The following is a 15,030-nucleotide window of genomic DNA, read 5'->3' as shown; positions in this document are numbered from 1 at the left end:
GTTCGATTAAAACTTTCGACTAACCCATCCGTCTGGGGATGGTAAACTGAGGCCTGCAGCTTCTTAATCCCCAGCAGGGCACATACCTGACGGAACAACTTAGATGTGAAGTTGGTCCCTTGGTCAGTAAGTAACTCCCGAGGGAGGCCTACCCTGGCGAAGATCTTCACGAGCTCTGCCGCAATAGTGCGGGCAGTGATACTCCTTAAAGGGACAGCCTCAGGGAAGCGGGTGGCGTAGTCCAGCAAGACAAGGATGTATTGGTAGCCCGCCTGACTTTTCGGGAAGGGTCCGACCAGGTCCATCGCTACTCGTTCAAATGGAATGCCCACGGTTGGTAATGGAACTAGGGGGGCCTTCCGGATCCCGGCCGGGGCGGCGCGTTGGCAGTCCGGGCATGACCCACAGTAATCCTTCACTTCGCGGTGGATGCCGGGCCAGAAGAACTTGGCCAGGACCCTAGCTGCGGTTTTCTCCGGTCCTAAATGGCCTGCGGCTGGGATGTCATGGGCTAGCTTTAGGACCGCCCGTCGATGAATGGGGGGAACCACGAGTTGGGTCCGGACCTCTTGAGTTTGAGGGTCCCGCTCCACACGGTAGAGACGATCTTGGTCAAGCTCAAATCTAGGCCATTGGGTAGTCCGCTGGGCCTCCACGACCTTCCCCTCTACCCGTGCCAGCTGTTCATAGGCAAACCGGAGCGTAGGGTCCTCCCTTTGGTCTCGGCTAAAGTCCCGAATGTCCACCGGGGGGCCCCCTGTCTCCTGGCCGTCCTGCCTGGGTGAAAGGGATGGGTCGCCGTCGGGGTCGGGGCTCCGCCTGGGGCCTGGGTCCGTCGCAGAGGAGGCTCCCTCGAATGCCTCTTCCAGAGATAGGGACCGGAGCAGCTCGACGAATTCTGGCCAGTCCCGGCCCAGGATGATTGGGTAGGCAAGGGACGGGGCCACTGCCACATTCATTACCTGAGTCGCCCCGTCTACCGTGAGAGGGACCTGCACGGTGGGGTACGGTTTCACATCCCCATGTATGCACTGTATCCGTACCTCCCCGATGATCTGCTCGGTGTCCGGGAGGAGGGACTGGCGGACAAGAGTCTGCCCACAGCCCGAATCAATTAGACCCACCACAGGTGTCCCGGCGATGCTCATGGGGGCTGTCAATTTGGCCGCGGATGGTGTGCGGGCCCGGCTCTCCCCGGTGTACACCTGGCCAAAATCGCATTCCATCGCCGTACAGTCTCGTTGCAGGTGGCCGTACTCACCACACCAAAAGCAAGGTCCTACCTCTGTGCGCCCCAGCCGTGCCGGGTCACCCGGGTGGCCGCGGGGTTGGCCGGGGCCCGATGGGCGGGCCAAACGTCCAGACGGTGCGGGTTGTGGGGCCTCGGGCCGTCGGGGAAAAGTAGTGCCGCCGCCGTTTGGTCGTCGGGCTTGAGCGGGCACATTGACTTTGGGGGTGGACCCCCTTTCCGGCTTCTGAGTGCCGGGTCCAGAGCTTGGGGGTCGGGCTGTCGGTCCTATTGGGGCCTCGGCCTCTAGAAAGTTCTCCATAAGTGTGACTGCTGCACTTAGAGTTTGAGGTCGGTGCCGCAACACCCACGCCCTCCCAGGAGTCGGAAGGATGTGCACGAATTGCTCGAGGATGATCTGTTCTGTCACCTCAGCCACAGTTCGATGCTCGGGTTGTAGCCATCGGCACGCTGCATCCTTTAATTCCTGTGCCACGGCTCGGGGCCGGGCCCCCGGGGGGTACAGCTTTCCCCGAAACCGTTGCCGAAAAGTCTCCGGGGTGATGTTGAAGGCATCCAGGATAGCCGCTTTTACTCTGGCGTAAACACGGGCTTCATCGTCTGGTAGCCCCCGGTAAGCCTTCTGGGCCGGCCCCGTTAGATAGGGGGCAAGCAGGGTTGCCCATTGGTCCGGCGCCCAACCAGCTACTGCAGCAACCCGCTCAAAGGTCACGAGATAAGCCTCTGGGTCATCCTCAGGCCCCATCTTGGCCAGACGGATTGGTGGAGCAGGAGGGTTGGGGGTGGTCACCCCGCCCGGCTGGGCTCCACCGGGGCTCGGCCACAGGGTGGCAAGTTGCTGGAAACACTGAGTCTGTTGTTCGCGGTGCTGGGTCCCCAAGGTTTGAAGCAACTGCTGCTGGTGGGTACCCAGCTGCTGTATGAGTTGTTGCTGCTGCTGCTGCTGAGTCTCGGCCAGCACCTTGATAAGCCTTTCCATCTCCATCTTCTGTTTAGGGGCTGTCGCTGCCTCCTTGCTCTAATCCCTTCCGGCAGGGATAGGGGGCGCTGCCCGCATTCTCCACCACTTGTGATCGGTGTCGGCCCACCTACCCGCTAGGGGGCGGTGGGGAGCTACGAGGTCACTGGCCGGCCTGGGTCACGCCTCCGTCAGCGGGGAATTAGCGGCGGGGCGGCCGCCAGCCAGAGTCTGTAGCGCGCCCCTCAGGCAGGGGAGCGCCGGCAAAGGTCAGTAGCGCGCCCCTCAGGCAGGGGAGCGCCGGCAAAGGTCAGTAGCGCGCCCCTCAGGCAGGGGAGCGCCGGCTAAGGTCAGTAGCGCGCCCCTCAGGCAGGGGAGCGCCGGCAACGGTCAGTAGCGCGCCCCTCAGGCAGGGGAGCGCCGGCAACGGTCAGTAGCGCGCCCCTCAGGCAGGGGAGCGCCGGCAAAGGTCCCGGCGTGGCTCTGCCGGGTAGGGGAACGCAGGCCCACCCTACACCACTGCGCTCCAGCCCAGGGCCCTGACAGTGGCAGAACGAGGGTCCCACCACTGGGTCAGCGGGGTCGTCCCGCTACATAGACTCACCACTGTGCAGCTCTGTCCCTGGGCTACTTCCTACCCGATTGCTCGCCCGAATCCCTCTGGTCCCGTGAGTGCGTCGGGGTAGTCCGCTGCTGGCAGCTCCGGCTCCCCCTCAGGCTCAGGCTCCTCCAGCTCCTCTGGGTACTCAGCTGCTGGCAGCTCCCGCTCCCCCTCCGGCTCCTCCAGTTCCTCTGGGTACTCGGCAGCAGGCAGTCCTGGCAGCCCCAGTCCGTCCTCCAGGTGAGGTTTCCACGGGTCCAGGGCCTCCCCTGGTGTGGCAGCAGGCTCTGAAGGGAGCAGCCCGCGGTCTGTGTCTGCCTCCCTCCCTGGTGCTGCCCCAACTGAGCTAAGGGCCCCGCCCTTTATACTTCCTGTTCCACCCCTCCCCTTCTGGGGGGTGGAGCAAGCTTGGGCTGGCCCCGCCCACTCAGGCTGAGGGAAAGGCACTTTACCCTCAGGTTCGGAGGGAAGCCACCCTGGCTCCCTACACCTGGATTTAGCAGGCCAATGCTCAAACCACTGAGCTATCCCTCCCCCCATAGTTTATAGTCCAATGTCCATATTCACGGTGACTCCAGTCAGTGACTGGGGATCTCAATCCTTATGGCTTAAGGTTTCCCCCTCTTGAACCCCAAAGCAGATCTGAGATGAAGCAGGATCATGTCCCAGGGTTTTTATACATTTCCAGCAGCCTTTTGGCCTGAGAAAACAATAGGCTTAACTTCCCTTCTCCCAAACATCATGGCAATTAGCACAGGATAATTTATCCATTAAACAGTTCAGATACAGGGTACCATGTGGAAGCAGGGAAAGAAAGAGAGGGTTTAAGTGTAGCCATATAAGAGTCAGAGCAATTGTTCTGTCAAGACCTGTAGAAGCCGGGCTCACGTCAGAAGCGAGTGGGAAACAGCAGAATAGTCAGTGTGACCCAGCCTTGAGATAATGATGTTTGAGAAGAGAAAGTGAGAAAATACTGGACTAGATAGCAAATAGCCTAAAGAAAATGCAGATGTTTTTAATTCATGCACGTCACAAAGAGGTATAAATGCTTGTGTGATTTTCCTTGTACTTTGGAGAAACTGAGGCAGAGATGCTCTCTGTCAGCTAAAAGAAGAACAGGAGTACTTGTGGCACCTTATTCTTCCCTTGCAATTGCATGTCCTGAATAAAACTGTCCCTGATTTTGTTGCTTCCAACCTGAGAGTGGAGTTCGTTTCTTCCACAACCACCACTTTCAAAGAGACAATAATAGGATTTCATTCAAGTGTCTTCCTAAATGTTAATATTCCTTTTTTGATCTTTGAATCAAAGCCACAGCAATAGACAAGACGGGGTTGTTTACATCACAAGACCTGAGCAAACACCGAACCTTCTAGATCTAAAAATGCCGGCTGCATTTCAAAGCTCTGTTCATTTACATATCTTCCTAACCAGTCTCTAAAGTTTGGCCATAGGTCAGGTCAGTTTGTGAGTTAATTAACTCTTTCTGGCCCTGTCATCTTTCAATGAGATATTATATTACACTCATAATGTCACAGGGGTCCCGGGGATGGAGGGGGTGATAGGAACTGCAGGACAGGTCAGCCTGGGACTGTGGCTGGGGGATTGGCAGGGCAGTGGCAGGCCAGGGCTAACATCCCTCCCGGTCTCTCCCTGCCCAGATGGAAGGAGTACGCTGCCGGACTGCCCCGGTGCCTGGCGGTGGAGAACGTCATTGAGCTGGACTGTAACACCATGTACTCCTTCACCAAGAGCACCAACTTCCTGCTGCGTGGAGGGAATGCGTAGGTGCTGCTTCCCCATGGCCAGACCTGTTCCCAGCGCCTGCCCCAGGCCTGCCCTTAGAAACTAACCCCAACCCTCTACAGTAACCGTAACCCTGTACACAACCATGTACAGTAACCGTAACCTTGTACACAACCCTAACGCTGTACACAACCCTGTACAGTAACCCTGCCCCGCGCCCCATCCATCTCCACCCCATTCCCGGGGACAGGCCCGAACCCCCGGCCTGTTCCAACACATTTGCTCTGTCCCCCCAGGCAGGTGGAGCTGCGGCTGAAGGGTTTCCTGAGCTGCACCAACTCCTGGGCGAAGCTGGACGACATCAACAAGGTTTTCTGCTTCAACAAGACCCCGATCACAGGTGGGTGACCCCCCGACCCACCCCCAAATCCCACTCACCTGGGCCCACGGGAGCCCCCACGCACAGAGCAGGGTGATTGGGACGGGTGTGACACAAGCAGCTAGATACCCCAGTGCTGCTTGTGCTGGGTACTGCCCTGACACCCCCCGCCTGACCGCACTCAGGGACCCCCTTGTGCCGGGCACTGTATAGACACCCCCCTGATCATGCTCAGGGACCCCCTTGTGCTGGGGGCTGCCCAGACCCCCACTGAGATTGGACCCCCCTCATGCTGGACTGTTAGCTCCGTTCTCCAGCAGGGAGAGGCCGTGGCCCCGAGAGTCGCCGAAAGCTACCCCAGGCACCCAGGGTAGGACTCGAACCCGGCTCCCCTGAGCCCCGACAGGGCACATTAACCCCGCAGCTGCCCTGCCCGTGTCCCCCCAGAGTACGTGCGGGTGCACTGGCGAGAGGACACGTTCTTCGGGTACCAGTTCCTGAACGGGGTCCACCCGATGGTGATCCGGCGCTGCACAGAGCTCCCCTGCAACTTCCCTGTCACACCGGCCATGGTGGCCTCCTCCCTGGGGGAGAGCACCAGCCTGCAGGACGAGCTGGAGGTAAGTGGGGTGCCAGGGACACCCCTGGTGGGACTCCGCCACGTCTGAGCTCTTGGCTCCCTCCCCAGCGTCGCTCTGGGCATGAGCAGCCACAGGTCAGAGGTGTCCAGCTGGCCCTACTCCAGAGCCAGTGGCTGCGCTCACACTGGCCACTCGGCTCCAGGGGCTAGTCCTAGGGCACTTCTGTGGGAGGTTCACAGCGCTGGGAGAGGCACTGCAGCGGGGAAGCTCACAACGCTGGGAGAGGGCACTGCTGTGTGGAAGCTCACAGCACTAGCATCCCAGCTTTCCCCTGTGCCCCAGAGTCCCCGCTCTGCACCCGCGGATACGGTGGCCCCCACACTCTGGTCTGCTCTCCCTGTGTCTTGCAGAAGGGGAACATCTTCCTCGCTGACTATAAAATCCTGGAGGGCGTCCCAGCCAACACGATCAACGGCTACCAGCAGTACATCGCCGCGCCCCTCTGCCTGCTGCACCTGCAGCCCTCCGGGGAGCTCATCCCCGTGGCCATCCAGGTAACAGCCCCTGGCGCCCCCACACGCTGCCTAGTGGGACCCCCACGCAGCCCCCACCCCTACACAGTCCCAGGGCTGGGCATTGCCATCTAAGGGACCAGCCCAGGAGAGAACCCAGGAGTCGTGGCTCCCAGCCCCCCTGCTCTAACCCACTATCCCCCACTCCCCTTCCAGATCCAGGGAGAGAACCGAGGAGTTCTGGCTCCCAGCCCTGCCCTGCTATAACCACTAGACTACACTGCCCTCCCAGAGCTGGGGAGAGAACCCAAGAGTCCTGGCTCCCTAATCCCCCCACACCCTTCTGTGTGTGCCTGCGTGCGTGTACACACACCCCAGCTGTGTGTCTCCTCTTCCTAACACTGGATTTGCTGTACCGTCATGTCCCCTCATCCTGGCAGCCGGGTCCCAGCCCCTGGGCTCCCCTGGGGAAGCAGCAGGATTCACACCCCCGGCCTGCACCAACCCGGCCCCCCAATCCTCCTGTGTCTCTCTCCCACCCCCGCACAGCTCAGCCAATGCCCAGGCCCCGACAGCCCCATCTTCCTGCCCAGCGATTCCGAGTGGGACTGGATCCTGGCCAAGACCTGGGTGCGCTACGCCGAGTTCCTGGTGCACGAGGCCGTCAGCCACCTGCTGCTCACCCACCTGATCGACGAGGCCTTCACCCTGGCCACCCTGCGCCAGCTGCCCATGTGCCACCCGCTCTTCAAGGTGAGAGAGGGTCCGGGGGCCAGCTGTGCCCAGATGTGCGGGAGAGAAGAGCCCAGCAGGGGAAGCGTGCCAGACGGGCCCCACTGCCAGCACCCACCTGTGCCCAGCCGCACCTGCATATACCCGGCAGGGTGTGTATGCCCGGTGTGCCAGGCTGGGCTTGCCCCACGCTGGTTGCGTTCTACCCATCGTGGTCCAGCACGTCCCCCACCTCCTGAATGATGGGGAAGAAGGAGCCGCTGCTGGCTTATCAGAGGGGCCGGGTCCTTGCCCCCACCGGATACATGCAGGGGTGGGGGTGGGGGTGCGGTGGCTCCCTGCTTGCCCTCACCCACTCCTGTGTCTCTTCCCCCACAGCTGCTGCTGCCCCACACCCGCTACACGCTGCACATCAATGTCATGGCCAGGACCCTGCTACTCAGACGTGGAGGGAACATTGAAAGGGTGAGAGGATGCCATAGTCAGGGGCATTGGACCCCGCTCCCCTCCCAGAGCTGGGGAGAGAACCCAGGAGTCCTGGCTCCCAGCCCCCCAGCTCTAACCCACCAGCCCCCACTCCCTTCCCAGAGCCGGGGAGGGAACCCAGGAGTCCTGGCTTCCAGCTCCTTCTTCTCTAACCACTAGCCCCCACTCCCCTCCCAGAGCCACGTACTTGGCCTGTCACCCGAGGTACCGGCCTCCTCTGGAAAGGGCAGAATTAGAAATCAAAGCAACTGTGAAAGCTCAGAAAATTGGGCTGAAATCGACAAGCTGCAATTCAATGAAGAGAAGGGCAACGTGCATCACTGTGGAAGGAAAACGTCAATGCCCATCTGCACAATGGGACATAACTGGCTGCCAGGGGTGGGGGAGGGGGGTCGTACTGCTCAAAAGGATCTGGGAGTTATATTGGGGTCCCAAATGGAATATAAGAGAACAATACGATGCAGTTGGGAAAAAGACTAATATAATTCTAGGCTGAATTAACAGGAGTGTCGTGTGTAAAACCTGGGAGGTCATTGTCTGGCCCTGGTGAGACCTCAGCTGGAGAACTGAGGGGGCTGGGGTCACACTTTAGGAAAGATGTGGCCAAATTGGAGAGAGTCTGGGAAAGAGGAACAAACATGATAAAAGTTTTCAGGACCCTGACCCATGAGGCCAGGTTAAAAAAACACTGGGCACATTTAGTCCTGAGAGAAGACCGAGAGAGGGGACCTGATAGTCTTCAAATATGTTGAGGACTGTTGAGGATGGTGATCAATTGTTCTCTGGTCTTGCTAAAGGCAGGACAAGAAGTAATGGGGTTATTTAGTCTGCAGAAGAGAAGAGTGAGGGGGGATTTGATAGCTGCCTTCAACTACCTGAAGTGGGGTTCCAAAGCGGATGGATCTAGACTGTTCTCAGTGGTGGCAGAGGACAGAACAAGGAGTAATGGTCTCGAGTTGCAGTGGGGGAGGTGTAGGGTGGATATTAGGAAACACTATGTCACTAGGAGGGTGGTGAAGCACTGGAATGGGTTCCCTAGGGTGGTGGTGGAATCTCCATCCTTAGAGGTTTTTAAGGCCTAGCTTGACAAAGCCCTGGCTGGGATGATTTAGTTGGGGTTGATCCTGCTTTGAGCGGGGGCTTGCACTAGATGACCTCCTGAGGTCTCTTCCAACCCTAATCTTCTATGATTCTATGATTCTAATGGGCTAAATCAAGTAATGGGCTTAATCTGCAACAAGGGAGATTTAGGTTAAATATTAAATGTCTATCAGGGATGGTCTAGACAGTATTTGGTCCTGCCATGCGGGCAGGGGACTGGACTCGATGACCTCTCGAGGTCCCTTCCAGTCCTAGAATCTATGAATCTATGAATTAGGAAAAGCTTTCTCTCTCTAAAGGGCAGGCATGCAAGGGAGGGTGTAATATCTCTGTCCTTGGTGGTTTCTAAGAACTGATTGGACAAACACCATTCAGGCGTGGTCTAGGTTGACTTGGTCCTACCTTGGTGCGGTGGGGCTGGACTCAGTGACCTCTCAAAGTCCCTTCCAGCCCCACGATTCTACGTTTCTGTGAAAACATGGGTGTTATGAGTGATCGGTCATTTTGAGGTACAATGCAAAGCGAAACATCGGGGAGACACATTTGTCATGCGATGTATTGTCCGTCGTTGTGTTGTGCTGAAATAGATCGTGGCGGTATTTCATTCTAACCCACCTCCTGGTCCAGTGGCTCAGAGGTTGAAGGCTCTGTCTCTGGTCCCTTCCCAGGCCATGGGCTCGGGGCTCGAGGGGACCAAGGTTCTGATGGCCAAGGGCATGTCCTGCCTGACCTACACCTCCCTCTGCTTCCCTGATGACATCCAAGAGCGTGGGGTTGACAGCATCCCCAATTACTACTACAGGGATGATGGGCTGAAGATCTGGTCGGCCATTGAGAGGTAAGGAGCAGGAGCCGGGGCAGAGGGTGGCGATGAAGCAGATGGCATGTGGAAAATTCCCACCAGCTCAGAGTTGCTTAGAACATGGCTTTCCTGCCACATAAAGAATTCTGAGTTAAAAAAAACTGGGATTCCCTAAAAGGCACTTTTTCAAAGACACTGCCCTGCCCCCACACACCCAGCTAGATTGCATGAATGATCCTTGAGCCACTCATGAATCACACAGAGAAGGGCACCAGCCAATTCTCTCCAGCCTTGCACACCAGAATGATACCATCTTGCCCTGGTCAGAAGCCTGGCCAGTTTCAGTTTATTACCCAGTCCGCCCCTCCCTCAATGCGGAGAGGACATGCACCAGTCTTTGTACCTGAGCTGAGATTTCCTGAGCGCTTCAACCAAACCAAATTGTTTTAGGTAAAATATAAAACAGGTTTATTAACTACAGAAAGATAGCTTTTTTTAGTGATTATACATGGCAGGCATAAGAGGTTAGAGATAGTTACCCAAAAAAAATAAAAGGTAAGCGCACTGTCTGAATCTTAAACCTTATTACCTAGGCAGCATTTAGATCAAACAATTTTCTCATCCCACTGGATGTTACAGTTCTTAATACACAGGCTTCTCCCTGAAGCCTGAGACCAGTCTCCTCAGTTAAAGTTTTCATCTTCTCAGCATTCTTGTTGCTTCCAGCGTAGGTGAAGGAGGAGACAGGCCAAGGAATGATGCCACTGTCCCTTATTTCATACCCTCAGTCCATGTGCCTAGAAAAGACTTGCCGAGACATGTGCTGATGGGCTTTGCTAAGTCACTGGGTTGAGCAATCCCCTTGGTGGGTCTTGTGCAAATGGGTCAGAGAGGGGAGCAGTCCCCATTGTGTGGTGTTTGGGCAGCCCTCATTGAAGTGTAAATCCCTTAATTACAACTCCCCTGTTTATTAATGATCATTGAACACCCTCCTGGGTGGGGTGGGGAGAAGTTCTTTGTATGTCACTAGCAAATTTAAAGCATATTTCAATAATAACCACACAGCAAAATCTCATAACTTCATACACACTAACAATATACATATTTGGAAAGAACAAGGGGTTTCAGCAAATCATGACCTTTCATATGATATCGTACATGGCATGCTTTGTATGAAATATGACAACTATATATGAATGATGCATATGGGTTTTACAGGGAGCTATTTTGAGGTACAGTGTGTCACAGATTCTATTCTTAATACCTGGAGGTTCCCTGGTAACAAGGCAGCGTGATCCCAGCAGGCAGCTTTGGGCACTAAAAAATTAATCCTACCACAATGGAAAAGTCAACCCCCATCAAACATTGATGCCTGGCTTGGCGATCTGGCTGATCACTCAGCTAACGAATGGCTGGCATTCGGAGAAAGGGAATGCCCGAAAAATTCAAAGCAATTTGGGCTGACTTATTAGAGGTCTATGATCAATGTAGACCCTGAAGATAGATATGTCACATCCCCTCCCCTGCCTTTAACCTAACCCCCGTTACTTACTTAGTGTGGTAGATTGGTTGGCATTGGAAAAATGAATGAAAATTTGTAAATACACAAAAATTGAGAGGAAAAGTCAAATTTTTAGCAATTTTGCCCCAACCCAATTTCCGGGGAAAGATCACATTGGGGGTGAATGGAAACACTTGGTTTCAATCAAGCCAAGACGTTTTGTGCCAGTGGCGACTCTTGTTTAACATATTAACTTCCACAAGAGCAAGTCCAATTTGAAATGAAAAGTTCAACTCTGCCGTAGACGAGATCCAGGATCACCTGGAGTTCAGGCCAGCGGCTTAGCCACCAGGCCATGCTCCCACAGCTAAGAAAGGGCGAAGTGGAGGGGACACTAGGTACCGGCAAGGGTGCATGGTAGCATTGGGCTGTTTGCAGTCACTGGCTGAGTGACGCTGGCGCACTAGGAAGCGATGAGGCCTGCATCGACCCATCCAGGCTGACACATCTCTGCTGTTTCCAGCTTCGTCTCCGGCATCGTCAGACACCATTACCGCAGCGACGCCCACGTCCTGGCCGACTGCGAGCTGCAGGCCTGGGCAGACGAGATCTTTCGTGAAGGCTTCCTGGGGAACGAGGCATCTGGTAGGGACCATGTGAACCCAGAGCTCTGTAGCCGCTGGTCACCAGGCTCCATACGGGGGCCACTGGGGGGCATCTCTGGACTGCATGATTCAGGAGGCTGAACGACTGTCAGCTAGATCCTGGCTAGTGTTAATGGGCATCTCCCCATTGGAGTCAAGGGGCCAAATTCCGACTGATGTCAATGGGCGTCTCGCCATTGGAGTCAATGGGGCCAGATCCCAGCTGGTGTCAATGGGCGTCTCTCCATTGGAATCAATGGGGCCAGACCCCAGCTCATATCAAGTGGCCCTGCAGGCAGGGGTCATAACCCCCGGACGGGGAGCAAGGTGTCCGACCCTGCAGGAACAGGGTGGCCTGGGTCACGGTGGTTGGATGGGGCCATGGGGTAACTGGGAATGGCCCCACTGTGGGAACGGGCAAGGGGGGGAGATGGCACATGGCCAAGCTGAGGCCCGGAGCAGCAGAGTGAGGCAGTGCAGGGCTGGGCCAGGTCACTGATGCCCACTCTCCATCCCGCAGGCTTCCCCTCGTCCCTGCAGAGCATCCCCGAGCTCATCAAGTACCTGACCATGTGGATCTACTGCTGCTCGGCCCGGCACGCCGCCCTCAACAAAGGGCAGGTAGGGAGAGGCCAGCCTGGGCGCTCGGGGCCCCATTCCCAGCCCCCACGGGGCCCTGGGGTCCAGCCACTGACACCCCCACCCTGCACCCAACACAGGTCCCTGGGGTCCAGCCACTGACACACCCACCCTGTCTCCCACCCCACTGACACCTCAATCCCCAGGACCCTTGTCAAGGCTGCTTCCCCACTCTGAACTTTAGGGTACAAATGTGGGGGCCTGCATGAAACTTCTAAGCTTAACTACCAGCTTAGATCTGGTCCGCTGCCACTACTCCCCAAGTGCTAATTCCCTTCCCTGGGTAGGTTTGAGAGACTCTTCACCAATTCCCTGGTGAATACAGATCCAAACCCCTTGGATCTTAAAACAAGGAGAAATTAACCATCCCCCCTCCTTCCTTCCACCAACTCCAGATGGATCAAGATCCAACCCCCTTGGATCTAAAAACAAGGAAAAATCAATCAGGTTCTTAAAAAGAAGGCTTTTAATTAAAGAAAAAGGTAAAAATCATCTCTGTAAAATCAGGATGGAAAATAACTTTACAGGGTAATCAAAGTTAAAGAGTCCAGAGGAATCCCCTCGAGCCTTAGGTTCAAAGTTACAGCAAACAGAGATAAACACTCTAGCAAAAAGGTACATTTACAAGTTGAGAAAACAAAGATAAAAACTAACACGCCTTGCCTGGCTGTTTACTTACAAGTTGGAAATATGAGAGACTTGTTCAGAAAGATTTGGAGAACCTGGATTGATGTCTGGTCCCTCTCAGTCCCAAGAGCAAACCACCCCCAAAACAAAGAGCACAAACAAAAACCTTCCCCCCACCAAGATTTGAAAGTTTCTTGTCCCCTTATTGGTCCTTTGGGTCAGGTGTCAGCCAGGTTACCTGAGCTTCTTAACCCTTTACAGGGAAAAGGATTTTGGAGTCTCTGGCCAGGAGGGATTTTATAGTACTGTACACAGGAGGGCTGTTACCCTTCCCTTTATAGTTATGACAACCCTGCTCTAGCAGCCAATCCCCCACCCAGCACCCAACCCCAGTGAGACCCTGGACACTTCTGGATCCTGTCCCAGCACCCCCGACCCCCACTTTGACTTTCCTAACCATTGCCCATGGGTGAGACTGTGACCAAGCCCTGGACGCCCAGATCCCTTGGCTGAGCCAGACCTTCCCTGTGCTGGTGTCCCCTGGGCTGGGCTGGGGGGTGGGGTCCCTAGCTGAGCTTGTAGGGGGTCCCTGGCTGCTCTGACTGTGGGGGGTCTCTCTGGGCCGCAGTATGACCTTGGTGCCTGGATGCCCAACTTCCCGTCCTCCATGAGGAACCCCCCACCCCAGGCCAAGGGCACCACCTCCCTGGAGAGCTACCTGGACACCATCCCGGAGGTCAACAGCACCAGCCTCGCTATCTTCACCCTCTGGGTCATCTGCTGTGAGCCAGGGGACTCGGTGAGAACATGGGCACTAGGGGTCACTGTGGGGCAGGGAGCAGGGCACGGGCTCAGCAGGGGGCACTCTCCCCTGGCAGGCAGGGCTGGCCCCAGGGTGGCGCTAGGGGGCAATGGGCTGCGGGTGTCTGTTGAATGAGCCGTTCTGCTGATTTCTCCATCCCCTCCTTTGTGGTAGCAATAAAGGAGCCACTGACATTTCACATGAGCCAGGGGATGAACCGGGGTGTCCTGGCCCAGTTGCACTTTGGGGGATGCCCTGTTGTTTCAACCGGCTGCAGGATTCTCCTTCCCTCCCTGGCCTGAACTCTTCCCAGTTTTGCTACAGTTCTGTTAAACACCTGCCCTGTGCTCTAGGGCACATGAGTGATCCTTGTGTAACCGGCTGCCCCACCCCAAAGGTGGCTGCATCTCAGCGCAAGGTGAGGGAGCCCTTCCGGGCTGTCCCTCACCACTCTCCCTTTCCCTTGCAGAGATCCCTGGGCACGTACCCTGATGAGCAATTCACGGAGGAGGAGCCCAAGCGGCTGATCACAGCCTTCCAGGGGCGCCTGGCCCAGATCTCCCAGGAGATCCAAGAGAGGAACAAATCGCTGCCCATCCCCTACTGCTATCTGGATCCCCACCAAATCGAGAACAGCACATCCATCTGAGCCCGACCAGCGAACCCCAGGGACAGGCCCCCTGAGGCCGCTGGCAACGCTGTCCCTGAGATCCTGTCCCAGGAGCAATAAACCACACACTGGTTCCACTCTGAATGGCTGATTCTGTCTAGTGGGGTACAACACCGGGGGCTGGGAGCCAGGACTCCTGGGTTCTCTCCCCGGCTCTGGGAGGGGAGTGGGGGCTGGTGGGTTAGAGCAGGGTGGGTGGGGAGCCAGGACTCCTGAGTTCTATTGTCCATAAGCAACAGGGATAGGTCTCCTGTGCTCACTGTGCCTCAGTTTACCCCTCATCAAAAGGAGATGATATCCCCAAGCTCTTCCGCAGGGGGAGCTAAGATTAGCCTGGGGCAGGGCCAAGTTCTAACCTGGGTCAGACTCGGGGTCAGCCCCAAGTGGCAAGAACAGATCACCCCAGGGAAGGACACGCCTTGAAGTCTCTAGCCTGACCCTTTATTTACATGGTCACATACAGTTTTTAATGACTCCTGTCGTGAGGTGTCTTGTTCATCTCCTCCCCATGACACATTACATAGATAGATAGATAGATTGATATTCCCCTGCCTTTCCCCCGCCATCCCGGCCGCTTCCCTCCCCCACAAGATACACCCAAAAGTTATTGCAAAAAAAAAAATACAATTTGTACACAAGTCTATGAAAAATGATAGACAATCAGATTCCCAGACTGGGTGGCTGGCTCCTCCCTCACAGCTATGAGCATCCCGGGCCTTTAAGACACAGCTGATCATGGACCATCCCTTTAAGAACATGTTTTTTGGTCTACAGACAAATATTTACCAAGCTCATTGAGTGTCATCAGAAATACAGGTTAGAGAACGATGACCTCTCACAGGCCATCCCTTTAAGAGATGGATGATCACATGCCATCCTTTTAAGAAACTTATTTTTTGGTCTACAGACAAATATTTACCAAGTACATCAAGTGTCATCAGAAATGCAAGTTAGAGAAAGATGGCCATTCACAGGCCATCCTTTTAAGAGATGTCCGCTC

At 55.8% G+C, this 15,030-nt stretch overlaps 1 protein-coding gene across 2 annotated transcripts in view; it reads left to right on the top strand.

Moving 5' to 3' along the window:
* The window catches only part of LOC101942909 (hydroperoxide isomerase ALOXE3-like), a 30,558-nt gene extending 16,447 nt beyond the window's left edge, over positions 1–14,111 (top strand). For both annotated transcript variants that reach the window (XM_065569257.1, XM_065569256.1), the window contains exons 4-14: positions 4,470–4,592; positions 4,851–4,954; positions 5,381–5,553; positions 5,925–6,068; positions 6,576–6,779; positions 7,137–7,223; positions 9,014–9,183; positions 11,172–11,293; positions 11,813–11,913; positions 13,187–13,357; positions 13,830–14,111. In XM_065569257.1, the coding sequence (XP_065425329.1) occupies positions 4,470–4,592; positions 4,851–4,954; positions 5,381–5,553; positions 5,925–6,068; positions 6,576–6,779; positions 7,137–7,223; positions 9,014–9,183; positions 11,172–11,293; positions 11,813–11,913; positions 13,187–13,357; positions 13,830–14,009 (1,579 nt within the window). In that variant the 3' untranslated portion in view covers positions 14,010–14,111. The remainder of the gene's footprint in view (positions 1–4,469; positions 4,593–4,850; positions 4,955–5,380; positions 5,554–5,924; positions 6,069–6,575; positions 6,780–7,136; positions 7,224–9,013; positions 9,184–11,171; positions 11,294–11,812; positions 11,914–13,186; positions 13,358–13,829) is intronic.
* Positions 14,112–15,030: the final 919 nt, after the last annotated feature.

Source organism: Chrysemys picta, chromosome 16, assembly GCF_011386835.1.
Source record: "Chrysemys picta bellii isolate R12L10 chromosome 16, ASM1138683v2, whole genome shotgun sequence".
NCBI classification, from domain to species: domain Eukaryota; kingdom Metazoa; phylum Chordata; order Testudines; family Emydidae; genus Chrysemys; species Chrysemys picta.
The sequence above is the reverse complement of the archived record's forward strand: the minus strand, read 5'-3'. Positions and strand labels throughout refer to the sequence as shown.